Below are 20,669 nucleotides of genomic sequence, written 5' to 3'. Positions count from 1 at the left end.
ATGGTTTTAAAGCCTTCTTTAAAACAATAATATTATCCTCAAAACACAGGGCGTCCGATGACACTTTCTACAAAAATAATTTCGCAAACCCAATCGCAGCTTTTTTCCTAAGTACATCTGTTTTTGGGTGTTTAATGCGTTAAGTCGCCATTAAATTTGTTTCCCAATTTAAACCCAATAAACAAATTTGACCTTACATAAGTGCTATTTTCAAGATCACTCTGCGTTTTCTTCTGTAATACGTTATAGGAAAAGGGATTAATCTGCAGCTTATCACCAAATTGCTCCACAGCGTAATTATATTAAAAGGGAAAGGATATACAGCATCAAGCTTCGGTGCAAATTTGTTTAACTTCCATTTATTAAGATACACTACCCTCAAATTAGAACAAACTTATTTTTACAACGGAGATCATGTTGTCTATTTGTTGTGTTGGAAGGTCATTTCTTTTAAAGAAAATAGATAACAAACATGACATATTGTAACAAACATGAAAATATTATTTTGGTTTATTCGAAAATCGTAACAAATGTGAAAAAATATTTCAGTCAATTTAAAAATACAATATAAAAACAAAAATATCCATTGTGTATGTGGTTAACGCTTGAAGTAGGCTAAGTTTCATCAAAAGCGAGTGCAGAATAGGTGCGATACAAGATATTGAGACCAGATTACGAGCACACATATACCACTTCGTAAACAAATATCAAATAAAAAAATTATCTCACTTTTTAGGTTCGAGTTTTTTATATTTTTCTATGTTTCTGTTCTAACTTCTGAATACCGACTCGTGGTCCATAAGTAAGCCGCGCTATGCAAAATAATTTATCCGGACACCGGTATGGCAACAACTTCGTCACGTCAGTTTGGCTATTTAGACTCAATATTTAAGTATATTGCAGTACTCAAGATACACTGTATCTTCAACATGCCCAACCTCTCCCTTTCCAGAGTAATACCATGTACCCACTATTTGCATCATTTATTTCCAGCTGTCGCGTCCTGATAGGAGGGTGGGGCTAGAGGTGCCTGAAACCCCTGGGTGTCCACTCGTAGTTCGTGATAAGAAGGTGATATATGTGTTTCTCCTGAAAAGTTGTCCTGGTTGAAGTGAGGTTGGTACCCCTGTTGGTTGGGTTGTTGGAATCCCGGTTGTGTTTGGTGCTGAAGTATAGTCGTAGTTGCGTGAATGTTGGTTGGAAGATTAGGCTGTGTAAAGGACTGCTGCGCGTTTACGGCGTTACTATTGTACTGTGGAACGTTACCGTTGTTTTGCATCACGTTGACAGCAGAAGTTGTGACGATCGCCGTGGCTGGACGAGCCATGTTTTGCTGTTGATTACGAAAACAGCAGCAGGTTACAAAGCCCACGACTAGCAATATCATCGAAATTGATAAACAAGCGATTCCCATTCCTACCATGGTAGACGACCAAGCGAGTGATGTCATAACCCCACCTGGGATTATTAGGAAAAATCCGAACATCAGCATACAAACCGAACATGACATAGCTGCAGGCTGACTGGCTGTAGACAGAAACACAACCCATTTACAGACACTACCATGACAATAATTCGTCAAAAAGTCATCATCTACCGTTGTTTATACTTGAAAGCGCGCAATCTCTTACTAATAATGTTGGTTTTGGAAGAAAATGTCCCAAAGATTGTATAACTTTTACATTTATAACAACTACGAATCCCTTAACACGTTAAAAAGGCCTTGTTTTATAAAAAAAAAATAATAATCAAAAAGTGTCGGTCGCCTAAATTCATAATTTAGTTAAGTCTTTTTTGGTTGGTTTAGTCAAACAGTTAATTTGTGGCACCGTAAACCAATATACGACATATACTGTAAGTATTTACCTCCAGTCGTTACCACCCTTCCAGTATATCCCTGCTGCAAGTGAACTTGGTGATGTGGTGCTGTGTTCACATATACATTATGTTGCTGCTGCTGTTGCATTTTGACGTGTTTTTTTAACGTTTAAAAGTTTTAAATATTTAAAATACCTGGAATAAAAAAAAGTAGCGTTCTAATATAGTCATATGAAATTATTTGATAAATCGGATTTGCGGATTTTACAAACCAAGGTGATGTTTTTGTCTTCGATATAGAGTTTCAAATCAAGCGAAGTACGCAGCAAAAATAACGTTTTATGCAAGCGGTAATTCCCTCTAAATAACCATACTACAGTACTTTTACGAAGTAGCGTGACGTCATAAAACAAATAGTTTTAGGAAACCTGCTGTTCTTGACTCGAGCGCACACATACACAAATATACAACTAAGGTTGGGTTTAGTTTTAAGAAATCGTTTCTTTGAATAAGACTTTAAAACTTTTAATTTAGAAAGAAATGTGACATATTAGGCGCATATAAACGGTATGGCCGAGTGCCTTATTCCTGTACACAAAGTAAGTCTCCATCTACGGTGTCAGATTGTTTAGATCGGTGTTTCCCAGCCTTGAGCTTAATCGTCTGAATAAGACATAAGCCTGTCCAAATAATGCCTGAAACTGCAAGGTATGGGGTGATCGGAGGCCATGGGTCTGGGCCAGTGTTTTTTTTAAGGTGTTTTGGGGGACCGAAACAGTCCCCCAAATTTCTCCAGCGGTTTCCCAAAATTTGGAATTGCAACTAAAGTAGAAAAGTAATGGTTGTTTCCAGTGTTGTAAACAAGTCATTTTGAAATGACTTCAGTCCCAGTCAAGTTATTTGTAAAATAACTTAAGTCCAAGTCAAGTCTTTTCGAATAAATAACAAGTCAAGTCCCAGTCCAAGTCATCAGTTGCGCAAGTCAAGTCCCAGTAAAGTCATAATTTTGCCCAAATGACCTTGAGAACAGTGACTTAAGTGCACTTAAGTCAAGTCATTGTAAGTCAAGTCATTGACTTAAGTCAATACAACACTGGTTGTTTCTCGCTATGTCTTGTCGATAATACAAATATAGCCTACTGCTTTTCGAATCTTTGATGCTAATGAGATTCCTCTTGATACCCCTCAGCGCCAGCTTTATCCTGCTGAACAAACCTTGAAAGTACTAAATGACTATTAAACGTTAAAAGATAGAATGACAATGCCAGAATTTGAGTTCTGCCAAGATCCTGGTGATGTCTGCAGCAAAATTGCTCGAGGCAACGTATTCCAGCAAATGTTTCCAGAGCTGCATCGACTTTGCTGCATTGCATTGTCAATTCCTCTAGCAACCGCCTGGCCAGAGCGAGGATTTTCGCCTCTATTTCGTTTTAAAACCAAGCAACGAAATAGGCTACTAGATATCACCCTGAATGCTCTAATCAGGGCTGCGGAGTTAAAAAAAAACCCGAGTCCGACTCCTGAGTCCGACTCCGGCCAAAAAAATAAACCCGAGTTCGACTCCTGAGTCCCGAGTCCGACTCCGACCAAATGTAAGATTTTGTCGAGTCCCGAGTCCAGCTTTGACTCTACAGTAGGCCTACCATATGACCTCTTTCAGGAGGATTTGTCCTCTTTTCTTAAGAAAACTGAATGATCGTCCGAGGACGCTCAAAAATGTCCAAATGTCCGCTTTTTTCGCATTTTGAGTTAGTTGTTCATACTTTTTTTTTGCGCTAGCTCTAAGTTAATATTTCATTTTTGCAATGATTCCAATGGTTTCGCGGTGTTGTACGCCACTCCTACAACGCTGTACAAACTCTAATTTTGCCAACTTTAACATTAAAACGGCAAAAAATGTTCGCGCTCTGCGGGAATCTTTTCTACTTAGATGTTAACTTTTTTTAGCACAAAGTCTCTGCCATTGCATGTTTTCATATCGTTGAAGGTATAACGGCCCTATTTAAAATTTTGCTAACTTATAGATAAACGATAAAATTCATCCACCGTTCGAACTATTTTTTGTCCATGTTTTATTTAATTGGATAACAGGCTAGCAACAGGGAACTCAAAACTTTATCGTGCGAATCATTAATGTTTTTGCAATATTGCTGCTGTTGTTGTGTGTTATCACATCTTTTGAAACACGATAACGCAAAGCTCAATTTTTGCGCTTACATTTTTATTTGCGCTGACATCGCAGCCTTACAACTGTGGAGTGAATGCCCTCACGACACGTTTGTCAAAATCATCTCGTGCACGAGCAATTTATTGTGTGTCCAATGCTAAAATTGGGGGGGGGGCAGAGATTTGGGCGCAATGCATGGGAAAATTACCAAGAAGGACACGGCTGAAAAGGATTAAGAACCACTTGTCTATGGAATCAGGTGGTTCTCAGCAGACGCTTTCTTTAATTTTAGACAACAATAAAGCAAAATATAAGCTATACATTATAATGCTAAAAAGGAAAACTCTGTATACTGATGAGCTACGCCAAAATTATCCGTGTTTCAGAAAAGGACGTGTTAATTTCGAAGCTGAATGCAATACTTGGATATGGCACGTTTTTTCTCAAACGTAACAATTCTACTTTCGTTTTACTTGCAGGCAAGAAAATTTGTCCTCTTTTAAGGTGCTGAAAATATGGTAGCCCTACTCTACAGCCTGTATTTTACCCATTTACGCAACTAAATTATGGTGAATTTTTTGCAATCCACTCATATTGATGTCATAATTGATCCACCCGCATTACATGGTTAAAAAATATTTCACCATTTGCTATTACACTTTTACAACTTACATTTTGCCGCCTTAACAGTTTTAAAATTTGATACTGCGCATGCGCACGTCGGACTCGGGACTCAGTTTTACATGGTCTTACCCGAGTCCCGAGTCCGACACCGGCAAAACAAACCGACTCCGTCGAGTCCCGAGTCTCGAGTCCGACTCCGCAGCCCTGGCTCTAATCAACATTTCGATAAACGGTCCGGAGCAGCTCACTGACGAGGATGCACAAACGATAGCTGAGAAGTGGCAAAAAACAAAGGACCGACGAACAGTGACAGTGCGAGCATTGAAGGTTGGAATCTGCAAACAACGAAGAAATGGAAGCTGGCGGATGGGAACGGGATTGCGAATCTGTTTTGTTGCATGAGATAGAACCTGAAAAATTTGTTCTGTAATTGTGCACTGCCAGTAGCCTAATAAATAATTCGCTTCAGCAAATATGGCTATTTTTTGGTATTTAAATGAAACACTTGCAGTCTCTTAAAACTACTTAGCGGTCACCCAAACCAAACCTTAAAAACAAACCTGGGTCTGGCATCGGCCGTTTTTTGGTGTCGCCCTAGTTTGAACGGGGCCGTTAAGGTCGGCTGTTATGGCCGTTTTTTTTTTACACAATATAGTTTAGGGATGAAATTATCAGGGGAGTTAGTGGTGCACATAGGGGTGGATTTGGGGATTAGAACGTTGTATAGGACTGATTCGGGCCATTTAGGTCCTATTCAGCAGGGTATAGGATCTATATCGATTTATACGTTATTACGACTATTAGGTATTATACGTATTTTGATCTTATTCCGAACTGTGTTTTCGGTCGTATGGCGTCCCGTGACATAATTCGCTAATAAAAATAAAATAAACATTTTAACTTTGAAGCAAAAACACGACGAAACACATTTACAAATGAAAGCGAGCTGAAACATTCCCTCCCAAAGGCTTCGGGTTCGGTTAAGAATTTTTTTAATATTCGGTCAGTGCCGGTTCGGCTGATAAAAATCCTACAAAAAACGGTTTAGGCTCGATTATGGTTCGGAAAAAATTGGCCCAAAACCGGTTCATAAGTTTTTTATTCATGTTCGATTCCCCTACCTTATACCGATAAAGATGATAAAGGCGTTTTTCTATTTTGGGGTTACACTAAAATCACAAAATATTTGCCGCGAAAACAGTAGGAGTCATTTTTATTTATTATTTTAGTGTTGTAACTGTAAGAGGTGTAGCGACAGAATAATGTCGTTTTAATAAAACGATAAATACCTAGCAGTTGTTTAACAACGAAGCACAAATCAGACATCTAATATCTCGGTTATCAGACATCTAATATTTTGGTTATTAAACCTTCATTGCAAAACAAAATACCTCCTCATCCTAAACTACTATTAAAACATATAAAGAGATGTATAAAGAAACAATATCTAAAAAAAAGAAGTAAAAAAGAAACAATATCTACATCGGAAACATCTATTACAAGAAGTATAAGTTTATTTTATATCCTTGTCGCTAGGGAAACAACTTAGTAACGCTGTATTAACAATCACATTCACATTGTGATTAGTATCTTGCAAATGAATTAACTTTCATAAAATTTGTGCACCTTACTACAAACAAACATTTGCGAACCTTACTACTTAAACAAGGTATATGTAGGGTAAGTATTGTTATTTGTTGGTATTATTCGAACTTAATGTTTTATAACAAACTTATTGACGTGGCCAAACCGCAGACCTCTCACCATTCAACATTCGACCGTGTCTATAAACAAGTAACCATTTAACAAGCCTCTGCTAAATGCTTCGATGGCCAGACGATGTGTACAAAAGCGGTGGGCATTAAGCCAAACGAGGCTAACGAAACTAAACAACTGAAATAATGTAACGGACAGAAGGTATTATGCTGGACCGTTAGTACTGTGCATGGACCTTAAGCTATTCCTGTAAGTTGATTGTCATTCTGATGTTATACAATAAAATCAGATACGTTTAATACATTGCTGTGGCTAAGCTGTTAGAACACGCAACCTTCGATCAACCTTAACAAACGGAGCCAGACTCAAATCATAGCAGAAACCAGCATCAGCTTCAAACTAAATTGAGTTTAGCCCTGCATATACATACGTAGTATACCAATGATCAATAAAATTGCATTTCCTATATCGAAATACTTTAGTCAAATCAAAAACAAACACTAATAAATAAAGCAGTGATCGGTTTATGATGCGATGCACTCCGCAAAGCGTTACTACACAACTACAGTACTACATACATAACCTACACTGCTTGACTGAACAACGCAACCTCTGATCCATAACATATCACTAACAGTGCGTGACTAAGGAGAAACGTTTTTCGTTTGCCAGTTACTTAAACTGACAAAATATCTCGTGCTGTGCTATCAAACGTCACATGACGTGTTACGTTAATGGTCGCTTAAATATGATTGTTTTTGCTCGTTACGTCTAAGCCTCTCTTTTCATACACCACCTTTGTTTAGTTTATTGTTGTGTGGTTTGCGTAAAATGTTTTAAGGTCACCAGTTTGTAACTTGCAAAAAAGGTCTATAACCAAAAATTTTTAATTATATCTATTAAGTGAAGTCAGAGTAAAACTACGGCCCACAAAGCAAAATTATCCAGCCAGCGGCTCTTTTTAGGCCAAAATAAGCCTTATATCATTTTTTCCTTGATTTCAGGATATTTTATTCAATGCGGTACATTACTTTTTTAAGGCATCCCACCTGTTTCTACTTTTACCAGCTTGTCAAAACAAAGGTGTTTAAAGCAGGGAGTCGAACCGGAGCCGAACCGGAACTTTACGAACCGGGTTTGGGTCATTTTTTTCGAACCATAACCGAACCTGAACCGAACAATTTGAAAGAACATGAACCTTAAGCGAACCCGAACCTGTAAACAAAAGCGGTTTACTCCAGCATGACATCACAACTTGTATTGTACAGGGTTAAGTTACGCCATTTGCGAAATTTTATGACAAACATATGAATATTAATTGAATAAAACGTTGATTTTTATTTTTTTGTTATTTAATAATAAGTTTCTGTTTTTTTAATACGTCACGTAACTTAGCTTAAATGACTTACAATTGAAAGATTATTCTCCATATATTTATTGACGCACACTTTTAGATTAACGCAACTTATATTGTATCCGAACCGGAACTTTGTGAACCGGTTTGGAAATAACAATGGTCGAACTGGAGCTGAACCGGAACATTTAAATTGTTCGAAACCGAGATCTCCTCTTTTGACACGGTTCGCCAAGACGTTTTATGTTTCTCTTTCGACCCGCCGTCAAAAATAAATACCCACCCTGAGTTAAGTGGTTTGGCTTTTATGCAATTGAGAATTGTCCTATTCTAATTTTTATTTTTTTGTTGTTTTGCTTTCCACATTATCCGCCTTTGTGACAAATTACCCACCGAGTGGTTACTTTACGATTGTAAAATGTGAATAAACTCTGTAAAACGCAGGCTACACATCCAAGCAGCCACAAAAATGTTTTACAAATAAAATCCACTTGAGGCCCAGGCCACGCGAGTGCTGTATCTAGTGATTTGAATTGGATTACTGTGGTAATCTAAAACACTTACGACAATGTACGTCAGTTCCGCTTGCGCAAAACGCGTGTTTTGTTTTCGTTTGAAATTTTATCAGAATTCCGCTTTTCGACCTGTGTTGTTCTGTGTCACATATTTGTATTTTCTCTAAATATGCAGAACCACGGGGTTCTCTGTAATACACAGGAAGAGAGGATTTAACCTCTTTAAGTGCTAAAATCAATAAAAACAATTAACATTCAGGCATTTACTTTTACTTTACTCGGCATAAATAGTGATTTTACTATCTTTTTTAGCGAGAGGGTTTACATAGCGATATAGTGGTATGGAGCTTTGTTAGCATTTATATTAATAATATTTCAAAAATAAAATATGGAAGTAATTTCATGGGATAAGCATATGTTTATTTCAATAACTGACTACTGATCTAAACTAAACAAACTGCCTCGGCATAACGCGCGTATGGTCATGTTTCAAGATTTTTTTTAATTTAAAAAATAAGGCATTCTGTGAATACAACTCACGTTGCAGCACAACATATTACGATGACATATTTAAGTTTTTTGGAGCATTTGCTTGAATTAATATAGCAAAAAATCGAATGCGTTGGCGCTGGGGGTTGATAGTCAGTAGCCGACCGACTGGAACAGGAACCGATTTAGCAAGGAACAAGAAATCGAAGAAAATTAACACTTCAGTATTAAACGGTCGCGCTGCAATCACATGGACAAACAGTTGGAAATATACGTTCCCAATACATACGATAAAAAGTATTTGAAATGTGACATCCGTGAATATAATTCCATATAGTTGCATACAGTACTATAGGTTAACACAGAGCAATCTTTTGTTTGAGCCAAGGAACACATTTAGCCTTTCCACATGGCCAACTTGAAAGGTGGCTTTTTCAAAGGTGGCCGGCTGAAAAAGGTGGCTTTTTTGGCCACTTTTAGCGGTCAATTCACATGGCCGTTCAGATAAAGTGAACGCTGTTTGTACCACAGTTTTCTATCATTCGTACGGTTGTCTTTGAGTATATAAGCGATAAGAGACCGAAAAATTATTGCCAAGATGTAGTATTTTGGAGATATATGAAATAGTAGCTAAAAGAGACAAGTTTATTTGGAAACCAAAAGTAAGAAAGAGACGGCGGTTGCTGACTACAAATTGTTATATCCTCATTTTTTCCTATTAAAGATGATTTTGCAAAAGCGGATTGCTGTCAAAGTTTCAGATGCACCAAGGATTTTCACAATTTGTTGTATTTTGCATAATATTTGTGAACATAAAAGAACCCCAGACCTTCCATATTTTATAGAGATATATCTAAGCCTGCCATTATACCACAAGGTACAGGCTCAACAGAGAATAGTTTAGTGAGGAACATCATCTGTCAATATCTTGCTGACAATTGTGCAATGATAACAAGTTATCAATTTTGATATTTTTAAATGTGTATTCAAATAAAAACTCAAGAATGTATAGCAAATGTTAATAACAAAAATGATATAGCAAGATAATAAATTACAAAAAAACGTGTACAGTGCATTTAAAAACAGAATGACAAAAACGAACAAGAAAAAACATTTCTTTAATATGTTGACATACAGTGATTTTAAAAACCATTCAAAAAGAAAGGTATTAACAAATTCAGTTAAAGCTACCAAAGTATGGGAAGGTATTTACTTAAGGGAGGGCATGAATAATGTTTTTGTTCTCCCATTGCATTGATCATCTTTCCATTTTCTTGTGAAATATTTGCTCTATCCCTTTCAACCTCATCAGCAATTAATTTTATCATTTCGTCCAAAGAATGTTCTGATTCATTTTCTATACAATATAAAAACAATGATTTGAAGTTCAGTAGTAAGTAAATTTGTCGTTGCGGACAAAACTAAGAGTTTTACTAAATAAACAAAATAAAACTCAAATTTTACCTGTTACCCCAACTGACTCAGCGACTGCTGTGGTGTGCTGGTTCATTAGTTGTCAACAGCTTGATATGAGAATTGATTTTCCTGAGTTTGAATTTGTATCAATTCAACACCCTCACTGGTGGATGCCTAAAGACAGCAATACACTGCTAAACTTTTCACATTATAGAACATATTTAAATACCCAAAAGTTATCAAAAAAACAGCAGGATGAAAATAATTTAGCAATATATTACCTGATAATTAAAATTGCAATAAAACGTACCATACTGCTAGGACAGGATGCTAATATTCTGTTTAATAGTTGGAAATATGGTTGAGACATTGCTTTGGTTGATGAGGACAATATTCATTTAAACCACCACAAAGGTCATTGCAAGTTTCTTGATTTTGTTATTTTGTTCGTAACCTGTTTGATGAACTGTCATTATAAATAAGCAAACAAATTCAAAAATCTTCATGCACTTACTTTGAGGAGGAATATCCTTTGTAATTGCGTCAAACAAAAAATCGGACATTTTTCAAATTCATTTTTCCAACAAATTATTCTATTGAATACAATTATAAGATTACAGGTTGCTTGTTCTGACCATTTTGCCCTAGAATTCATGGCAAGCTAGTAAAGAGAATTAAAGTTAGGAAATAAAACACTTTTGTTTTGTAACAAAATAATTAAAATACAGAACAGTTGCTAAAACAACCCAAAAATATTGTTGGTAAGTTGTTAGCAAAATATAGCATCACACACTTACCGGAGCGATTTAGAAAATATACAATACCCCCCCAAAAACAGATAAACATGCAATTTAACTCTAAAGCCACTGCGGGTTCTTCAGCAAAATTATTTTTTCCATAACAAGGGATGTGCTGCTGACCTCTCCAAACACGTTGTGGCAGCTGCAAATAGCTTTGTCGCGCAAAAAAACTGATCGTTTAAATCACAGCAACGTGTGTTGCAAAGTACAAAATAAGGTGAACCTAGCACACAGTATTCTAAAACCGTTAACTATACAATAAATTTTAATTACAACACACCTTTTGTCACTAAAATGTACCTTGCCTTCGCTATGGACACATGGCTGCGTAAAAATCGTCACTTAACAACACATAAACCGAAATTAGGTAGAAGGTGAACTGGGCAAACCGAAAACCTTCGATACGCACACCCAAAAGCCACCTTTCGCAAAAGCCACAGTGGCCTGGACCTACTCTGGAGTAGGGCCAGCGAAAAGCCACCTTTTTGGCGGAAAAGTGGCTTTTTCGGAGGCAAAGGTGGCCAGGCCACCTTTAAAGCCACCTTTGAAGCGGCCATGTGGAAAGGCTAATTATGGATTTAAACGATTCTGCGGAACAGCCAATGAAAAATATTGCATAAAAAATTGTCACAAACAATTTATTTACAAAATGAATTTTAGTCAAATGAATTTACTTTAACTTGTTTAAAACAGTATTGTTTTCTGCAAAAACGTTGGTGAAAAAATATTGTTTTACTATCTATTCATGTTTATATTTTTGGACCCAAATCGTTATTTATCACTCGAATGATATACACTTTTGTTATATAATAAAAGTAGTTTTATAAACTTCTATAGTAACAATATTTATTTTGTTTAATGTGCAAGAAATTTCGATTTCGTTGCCGTAAAGAACATAAATGGCGTTCGTTTTAAACAGCGTTTAACCAACGTTTTACTAATCAACCCATGCTATTCGTCTGCGTGACTGCGTGTGCGATACTGATGGGTGAAATTGTAGTGTTACTCTTACCGTTTGGTATGTCTCTTGGTTAGAACTTTTTTGTTTGCTATCCGCCGGTGCAACGAAGAACATTTTTGACCAAGTATATGTTTTTTAAATTTTAATGAATCCCCGGTGCACTAGGGCAGTGCCCACTTCAACCACGGCCGCAAGAAAGTCGCGCATTTCAAGGATAATCGACGTGAACGCGTAATATAGCTGCGGATAAAACTTTTTTTTACATGATAGGCCGACCCGAAAAACCTCAAAAAGTTTGCATTGGCGAAACGTGCTGCAAATCGCCGAACCGTGCACATATCGCAAGTGTAAGAGGACATTATGTATGTGCACGTTTTAGAGTCCTGGGCCCGGCGCTGGTCTAGAATCCTACCACAACGAAACACCATTTGGGTTAGGGTGCGGGTTAGCGTTTGGGTTAAGGTGCGTCAAGTATTATTATAAAACAAAGAATATAATAATACTTGACCCACCCACACCCAAACGCTAACCCGCACCCTAACTCAAATTTTGTGCGTTGATTTTAGAACTGTGGTAGGATTCTAGACCAGCGCCCTGGGCCCTCGTTTAAAATCCTACCAAACTTACGCCCGGAGCTATATATTGCTAAGATTATTTGGGTTAGGGTGTTAGTTTATTGGGTTTCCAAAGGTGAGTCAAGTATTATTATTATATAGTTATTCCCCATATTTATTTCGGCGCTCTTTCATTATTGTACGTAAAAATTAATAACAAAAATGTTTTCTTCAAATGCCGCATACCACAACACATATTGTTTGGGTTAGGGTGCGGATTAGCGTTTGGTTGAGGGTGCTGGGTGTTACGACTTTACTAGTCAAGTTATTATTAATAATAAACATAATATTACTTGACCCACCCTCACCCAAACGCTAACCCGCACCCAAACCCAAACAATATGCGTTGTGGTATGCGGTATTATTATTATTTTTTTTTTGCATAACTTTTTACGTACAATAGTGAAAGAGCGCCTTTATTTCTTCCTTGCAATTTCGATTTTAACAACTCGTTTCGCTACTGCTAAAATGAATGTGGTAGGACTCTAAACCAGCATCAAGTCCTGTTGCTTGTACTGCAAATATCCATGCAATGCACAGTCCCTTGTTTATCTATGTTTCAAGCGGATGTAAACCAATATTTTGAGCATACTGGGAGTTTACATTGACATACAGAAAATGTCAGTATATATATCCACCTCGTGATTTCTCCGGATTTCATGTTGATTTTCGTTTGACCTAATTATTTCGCGTCGCTGCCGGCTTAAGAATCTTAAATTCATTTTGGTCGATTAAAAAAAGCGCTACCTGTTTGCTTAAGATACCAACAGGGTGTGTTTACCCGAGACACATGTCATACTCATTATGCTGATGTATTGTGTTGTAATCATGTTATTGTGATGTAAAACTGTGCATAATATGTCTTATTCATATTTGAACCAAAAATTACATTTTATGAAAATAACCATATATCTAATGAAATTAGGACCAATATATAGTTCTTTTAGGACAGATGGGAAAGTGCACATTCTGAGTATTCAAGGCAACTTCCAAAAAACATTTTCAAACTTAGTTTTGAGACCAAAGTCAACTATTGAGAGGGGACTTTTTTTAAATTAGTGATTTTTATTTTTTTCACTCCACCCTAATGACCGCAGCTGAGAGGGCAACTAGCCTAACTTTGCATCCTGATGTGCAAGGTATAAACTAATGCCAAACTTGGACTCACAATCTTAGAATTAACTGAACTATGCTGAACTATGTGTTTTTCAGGAAGGATTAAAGACAACTCAGACCTGATTACATTTTTATTAAGATCAAAATAGGACTAATAAGTAATACCAAATAGTCCAGGGGTCCCCAACCCCTGGCATGCGTGCCAAAAGTGGCACGCGAGATGAATTTTCAGGGCACTCCAAATGATTTAACGCACACGTTCTACCACCTTAAGAAAGTGCAACCATTACATCACTAGCACTAGTGCTAACTAAATGGTTGCACTCATTTCCAGTTCGTGTTACAAATTATTGTCCTAACTGTTTTTATTTTGGTATGCGGTAAACTTGTTACGACTAACCGGTCCTATTATGTCACAATGCCCTAAAATTGGCTTAATGTTTACTTCGTTAAAGCAGGGCATTCTACGTTAAAAGTAAGCTTGTGTGTTTTTGTACTACTGAGTAACCAAGCTAAACTGGATTAACACTATAGGTAAAACTACCCGAGTCCGACGTGTGCGTATAAGCAGTACCAAATTGCATAACTGATAACTGTAAATTGTTAAAGTGGAATAGCAAATATAGGCATATTTTCCATGACCCCTATGAGTAGATTGCTGAAGCTGACTTGAATCTCCATCTTATTTTAGTTATGTAAATCGGTGACATGCTGTAGAGCAGTGCTTTTCAACCTTTTTGCTGGAGTGGAACCCTATGGAAACATTCCACTGGCTCGAGGAACCCCAGTTCAATAATTTCACTGGCTCGAGGAACCCCAATGTAATAAAAACACATCAATTAGCTAAAAATTTAGAAATTGCGGAATCCCTGGACTGTACAAGCGGAACCCTGGTTGAAAACCACTGCTGTAGAGTCTTAAGCCGGACTCGATGAAATAGCACATTTAACTGGAGTCGGACTCTTGTTGTTTTTAACCGACTCCCCAGATTGCCAGTGTAGAACCAAACATAAAAAAATGTTGGCATGCAAGTTGTTGATATTTTGAAAAGTACATCACTAACTCCCCTAATTATTTCAACCACTACTTATTTTCTAACCCAGGGGCGTGCAACCTTTCATACTGCCGGGCCAAATATGTGTATTCGGATTAGACCACGGGCCACTTGCATATCTCGCCGATGTTAGTGCAGTGGTCGGCAAACTTTTTGTTGCAGCCTAAAGTAGTCTTTTCAAAGCTCACTACGTAAAACCACTACGAAAACAGTGGCGGATTTAGGGGGATATTTGGTTTTAAGGTGAAGTATTCTAAGGCGCTTAATGATCATAACACTGCCATGCTATATAAAACATTATATAAAAAGGAATATACACACAAAGCGCGAAAAATTTGCGTCAAAAAATATAGTTTTACAGGCTCACAAGACAACATTTGGCACGTGGGTCTTCTTCCAAGCTGAGCCAATTTATGCCACACCAATTGTTAAAATAAAGTGCAATGATTGTACGCAGTACGGCTATCATGCGGCCAACAACTACGGTACATGATAACACCTAGCTATTCAAAAATAACTCGCGGTTCACAGTTGGCCTACCACTGTGTTAGTGACTACCACAAAAAAATTGATCTCACACATACGTTGAACCGAACAATGCCCCCTTGAAAGCGACAAATTTTCTCAGCTGTGGAACTTATTTAGATCGAGATGTTCGCGGTAAAAAACTACTTAGCTGCGCAGAGAGAAATTTGTTTCTTTTTTTTACAACTAACATGAACATTGAAATTGAATATAAAACAATTATATTTCAAATGAGCGAAAAAGATCAAACGGACATTTTTAATATGCTTTCTTTACATGGCCACAAGTAGCTATTCTAAAGCATTTCAAGAACAAAAAAATTGCAGCGCTCAGTTCACACAAAGTTGTGCACTTTCCGCAACAGCATCCAAAACACATTTTGTAGTTTTATTTTGTTAACAGTTCACATCCTATTATAATATGTTAGCAGGTCACATTCTATTCTAATTCTAATAAATTAAAAAATTACATGCTATATAAGGCGACCTAGACTAAGGAACAGTCAGGAAGTTTCAATATTTTAACAGTTACCTGGCACACCGCGGGCCACATATTTTGGTTCCTCGGGCCGCAGGTTGGACGCCCCTGTTCTAACCCATCCATTACCGACCAATAACCCCAAACAGAGCCCCAAATCTGGTACCAAAATAGCGACGCCATAACAGCGCCGGACAAACTAGGGCATCCGAACATAAACACTAAAATTATTTTTTTTTGTTTTAATTACATAAAAACAATTTTTGCTTTGCGCGAAAGTTTTGCTATGTTCCTCTCTCTGTGTTAAGCAAATTTAATCATCACAAAAGCGGTGATGCATTCTATGTTATGTTGCCATATATGTGAATCAGAATCTTGACAAGCAATTTCCATTAAATTGGACTATAAATGACATTTTTTTAGTAATGTATCTCTGTTATGTGCCTAATGTGTCATTGTAACTTAAATTTTTTTGCCAATTTAACCAAATAAATGATATTTTTAGCATGTTTTGCAAATTTAAACTGGTTTTTGAGTGACATGTTTGCACAGGAGTTCGCTTAAAAACAACTTATATATTAAACAGTCCTGAGTAACAAAAACAGATATGTGCACCCACAAATTGTACTTTTGCACCCCCTCCCCTTATGTAAATAGTGTCATGAAACAAATTAATAGCCTTGTTTGTTTCCTAAACATGGCAAGGTTTATACATTTGTTAGGTGAACTTAACTGGCAAGATTCTGCCGGCCTGGTCTCAACCAAGAAAACATCTTTACTAATTAAAATGCGTCAAAATTCCTGGTAATTAGTGTCTTAAAAAATGAGCCTGTCTGGCATCAATAAAAAATTGCTTTGTCTTACTGAAAGCATTTGTATTTGAAATTTCCATTTAGGCGCTTCTAAAGGCATGCAGAGGGAAATAGATACACATGATCTACTCAATGCTAATCTTAATGTCTTCTGATTGGGTAGACATTTATTATGTGACTTTGTCCGGATACACTGTTGATTTCTAGCAATATGTATTTTTTCTAAGCCTATCTTTAGCATAATTTATCGCTATTACTTGAGTTATGCCAACATATTTAACAAGTGTTATTTTGTCTGGGTGAGTTTTTGGTAATATCATCTACAGCTATCATATTAATTATGTTATTGCAATTTCTATGCTACTAGCATGGCAAGCATTGCTTTTGCACCAACCTTTAGAGAAAAAGATGGGAATGTAATTCAGGTGCTGGATGAATATTGGTTTAGAATGCCTTTCCTGCTGAAAGTGAATGAAATCTAATGGGAAAGTTTATTAAGTCTGTAAATTTGTTTTGTATTTTGGTGATTAGAAATCTGAGGTTATACGTTGTTTACTGCACTTCAACTATGCCTAACATCAAAATATTCAGTGGGTCGTCCCATTGTGATTTGGCGCAAAAAATTGCTGACCGTCTTGGAATTCCCCTTGGAAAAGTTGTGTCCCGAAAGTTTAGCAACCAAGAAACATGGTATGCTGTTTGGTAAAAAGTTAAAATTGTATTTCATTATTTTATTCCAAGAACAAAATCATTAAAGCAAAATAATTTTTACAAATGTAAATATTGCTATATATTTATATTATTTAAAATAATTAACATAAATTAAATAAATATTTAGATCTTTGAAATAAGTGTTCTACGCTTTCAAAAGCAGCCTTAGTTTATGGTTTAGCAAGTCTTTTTTTCCACTTGCATTTTGTTTTATTTTCAATAAAAGGCTTGTTTTTAGTGTTGAAATTGGTGAAAGTGTCCGTGGTGAAGATGTGTATATAGTACAAAGCGGTTGTGGTTCAATAAATGATCATCTTATGGAAATGCTAATTATGATACACGCTTGCAAGATTGCTTCAGCCTCCAGGGTTACTGCTCTTATTCCTTTATTTCCATATGCCAGACAGGATAAAAAAGACAAGGTAAATATGCTCTTCTAAACCTGTTTTGAGAAATGTACTCAGAATGCCATATAATGATAATCATTTATAATAAAGGTATTCCACCCACCTATTTTTAGTGTTTATTTTTGAATTACTGTTTTTTTAATCTTGTGTTATTTCTATAGAGTCGTGCACCAATCTCTGCAAAACTGGTGGCTAACATGTTGTCTATCGCCGGGGCTGATCATATTATAACAATGGACTTGCATGCCTCACAAATTCAAGTAAGGTTTAGTTGAGAGCTTGGTTAGCCCACTAACAATTACTTTTTAAATTACCACAAACCAATGACTCATATAATTAAATGCTTGGTAAAATTGAACTATACAAAAGTAAAGATTTTTAGGTTAAAGCTCAGTTACCTCACACAGGTATTCCATTGTTTTGTGTCCAAAATATGATAAAATATTAAAAAATATTAAAAACATATTACTTATATCGTAGGTATCTGCCAATGTAACATTTTTAACCAATTGTTGCCATGATTTATACAAGCTCATAAAATTAATAAAAAAAAAAAACACAAGAAATGTTAATTTGAAAAACAGGGATTTTTCGACATACCTGTTGACAACCTTTATGCTGAGCCAGCCGTTCTAAAATGGATTAAAGAAAACATTGTGGAATGGAAAAACTCTGTCATTGTTTCACCAGATGCAGGTGGTGCCAAACGGTAATAAAGCATGCTGTGGTCCTACAGGCCAAAGGAAATCTGTTTGGTATACTTTTAAAATCATTAGGAAAATAGAAGGTCCGGATATCAAATGGATTGTATTGCCGGAAAAACTAGCGATGTTGCTAACTTTGTCACACTGAACACTAAAGTGTATCTAGACACTGGACTCTTTTTGTGTTTCGTATTGGGTGACACCACCTACAACTCTCCACTGATCTTATTTTAAACATCGCAATTACTAGCCTATTGTTTGGCAATAGTCGGAAGAAAGCACAATATTTTACCATAGAAAAAGTATTTAGTATGGTAGAAATTAACAACCTTAATGTGATCGTGGTCATCTTGTTTTAGCGTGACTTCTATCGCCGATCGCTTGAATGTTGAGTTTGCATTGATTCACAAGGAGAGGAAAAAAGCAAACGAAGTAGACCGCATGGTTCTTGTTGGCGACGTGAACGACAGGGTTGCGATATTAGTGGATGATATGGCGGACACATGCGGCACAATTTGCCACGCAGTTGAAAAGTAGGTTTTTGTCTTTGCTACACGTTTGCGGTTGTTCCGTTGGAATTTAAGCGAGGTCTAAGTAGTATCTGTTATGCTGAGTATGTAATTCTCTTTGTTAATTTGCAAACCTTCTCTCTTTAGCGGGGATGCAACACCTTACAGACATAGGTGCTTTGCATTTGGTAAGAGAGGTAAAGTAAACTCGGTATTCAACAGTGATAGTTTTGGTTTAGCAGAATTGCCCAAAACTACCTGAATGAACTATCGTTCTGAACATCCACATTTTCGGCAGGGCATTTAGCGAACGGGTTGCAGATTTTGTAGTTGTTAATAACTTAGAATTGTAACTTGCGTTGTGGTTTAATGCCTTTAAATTTATCTGCACATGGAAACACCGGTGGGTATTCCAAACACTCGTTCTCTTGACATCTTACCGGTATACACATTAAAAAGAGTGTTTTTTTATGGAATAGAGGTCACTTCATGGAAGCTAACACCCAATTAACCAAAATTTGCTTTGGCATACTTGTTTTTGTTCTCTAGAAGTTTTGAAAATGAGCAGTGAGACAACTTTTTTTGAATCTTCAGATTGTTGCTTGCTGGTGCCACAAAGGTCTACGCAATTCTAACGCACGGCATTTTCAGCGGACCAGCGCTGTCGCGAATAAACAGCGCCAACTTTGAGGCAGTTGTAGTGACAAATACGACGCCACAGGACGAGCATATGCGTCAGGCTAGTAGAATCAAAGTGAGCGCAGTTATGAAATTTAAAGCATGCTCTAACCTTGTGCCATGTTAATAATGTCGTAATATGCCGCAGACGATCGACATATCACCAATTCTAGCGGAGGCGATTCGTCGTACTCACAACGGGGAGTCCGTGTCCTATTTGTTCAGCAACGTGCCTCTATGAACCTGATGGTTTTCTATACAACGGCGTGGTACATGTCGCCTCCAATGGTTCTTCGTTTTTCCAGCATTCAATAAACGTTTGCTTACCGGATGATGACTTTGTACTTAGTAGTGACCACCTAATCATAAGTGGAGAACCAAAATATGTGCTTTAGAACTGAAAACCAACTTGTTTTTTTTTGTTAACCTTTAAATTGCCTAAAAACACGCTGACGTCACAAACTGTATACGGTTTTCGCAACTTTACCGGGCTACGTTTATTCGTTTTCATAAGTTTATGCTTTCATGAAGCTTGCTGCTATTTTTACAACGCATGCTTGACTTGTATGACGGTCTTCGGTTATTTCCCTGATCATGCTTGCTAATGTTGCATTCTTACCTATTTTCATCACTGCCGCGTTCTGTAAAAAGTGTCTGTTTATCACAAAATTAGCGGGAGTTGACACATGAAGATGTTCGTACATCACTTAAGTTGCTGCTCTCTTATAAAAATAAACGGAGCTATTTGTAGTCTTGTTCGTGCGTTTCGGATTCGAATAGCGATATGGTTTATCGATTAGTTGACATGTTCACTTCAGTGCTTTGTTGCCCCAATGGTCCTGGATCAGAGGTTCTCAACCTTTTTAGCTTCCGTCCGGTAAAATTTCATAACAAATTTTGCTGACCGGTGGACAAAAGTAACCAAAAGTTTTTTTAGCTTTTACATACAACTGGTCTTAAAAACGACTTAAATGAGCTTTAGCCTATTTTTAAACAGTTGGGCACAACACTTGTAGCATTGTGACGTATGATAAAGTGTAAGTAGACCATAAACCCTATGTTACGTCACAATGCTGCAGATTACGGAACTGCAGAAGTAGTATATTTTTGATAGACAAGCTTTCAACATCTTGCATTTTGCAATTGGGATATATTTGGCAGACCGGCAACGGTCAGCTGACAGGCGGTCGAGAACCCACTGG

General features: G+C 36.9%; 2 protein-coding genes and 1 long non-coding RNA gene across 7 annotated transcripts; 1 reads left to right on the top strand and 2 right to left on the bottom strand.

Annotated features, from left to right (window-relative positions):
• Nucleotides 1–494: 494 nt before the first annotated feature.
• On the bottom strand, nt 495–6,895 carry LOC146136321 (uncharacterized). 2 transcript variants are annotated; one of them, XM_083395635.1, is made up of 3 exons: nt 4,757–6,895; nt 1,867–4,710; nt 495–1,527 (listed from the first exon to the last, which is right to left on the bottom strand). In XM_083395635.1, the coding sequence occupies exons 2-3, from the start codon at nt 1,964–1,966 to the stop codon at nt 980–982; spliced, it is 648 nt and encodes a 215-aa protein (XP_083251761.1). In that variant the 5' UTR covers nt 1,967–4,710; nt 4,757–6,895; the 3' UTR covers nt 495–979. The 2 variants fall into 2 exon arrangements, with proteins under 2 accessions (XP_083251761.1, XP_083251760.1); XM_083395634.1 differs by having other exon boundaries at nt 1,867–6,895.
• Nucleotides 6,896–9,656: 2,761 nt separating this feature from the next.
• Nucleotides 9,657–10,766, bottom strand: LOC146136320 (uncharacterized). Its single transcript, XR_014501615.1, has 4 exons — nt 10,614–10,766; nt 10,410–10,565; nt 10,148–10,273; nt 9,657–10,040 (listed from the first exon to the last, which is right to left on the bottom strand). It is a non-coding gene; the product is annotated as an uncharacterized LOC146136320 (long non-coding RNA).
• Nucleotides 10,767–16,241: 5,475 nt separating this feature from the next.
• On the top strand, nt 16,242–20,217 carry LOC146136319 (ribose-phosphate pyrophosphokinase 1). 4 transcript variants are annotated; one of them, XM_083396008.1, is made up of 8 exons: nt 16,242–17,148; nt 17,408–17,591; nt 17,667–17,690; nt 17,738–17,836; nt 18,161–18,285; nt 18,640–18,813; nt 19,384–19,543; nt 19,616–20,217. In XM_083396008.1, exons 1-8 carry the CDS (start codon nt 16,940–16,942, stop codon nt 19,706–19,708), a joined length of 1,068 nt encoding a protein of 355 aa, XP_083252134.1. In that variant the 5' UTR covers nt 16,242–16,939; the 3' UTR covers nt 19,709–20,217. The 4 variants fall into 4 exon arrangements, with proteins under 4 accessions (XP_083252134.1, XP_083252132.1, XP_083252133.1 ...); XM_083396006.1 differs by lacking the exon at nt 17,667–17,690 and having other exon boundaries at nt 17,408–17,601; nt 17,736–17,836; XM_083396007.1 differs by lacking the exon at nt 17,667–17,690 and having other exon boundaries at nt 16,243–17,148; nt 17,408–17,599; nt 17,740–17,836.
• Nucleotides 20,218–20,669: the final 452 nt, after the last annotated feature.

The sequence above is a fragment of the Ascidiella aspersa genome, chromosome 8, assembly GCF_963924565.1.
Source record: "Ascidiella aspersa chromosome 8, kaAscAspe10.2, whole genome shotgun sequence".
Taxonomy (NCBI): Eukaryota; Metazoa; Chordata; class Ascidiacea; order Phlebobranchia; family Ascidiidae; genus Ascidiella; species Ascidiella aspersa.
This window is presented reverse-complemented; position numbering and strand designations above follow the sequence as displayed.

Bases quoted from the DNA above. Each gene is read 5' to 3' on its own strand.
- LOC146136319 (XM_083396008.1), top strand. From the start codon at position 16,940: ATGGGAAAGTTTATTAAGTCTGTAAATTTGTTTTGTATTTTGGTGATT. The intron at 17,691-17,737 runs GTTTATTTTTGA...TTATTTCTATAG, and splicing joins TCCACCCACCTATTTTTAGT to AGTCGTGCACCAATCTCTGC. The intron at 18,286-18,639 runs GTAATAAAGCAT...ATCTTGTTTTAG, and splicing joins GATGCAGGTGGTGCCAAACG to CGTGACTTCTATCGCCGATC.
- LOC146136321 (XM_083395634.1), bottom strand. From the start codon at position 1,966: ATGCAACAGCAGCAGCAACATAATGTATATGTGAACACAGCACCACAT. The intron at 1,528-1,866 runs GTAAATACTTAC...TTCTGTCTACAG, and splicing joins AAGGGTGGTAACGACTGGAG to CCAGTCAGCCTGCAGCTATG.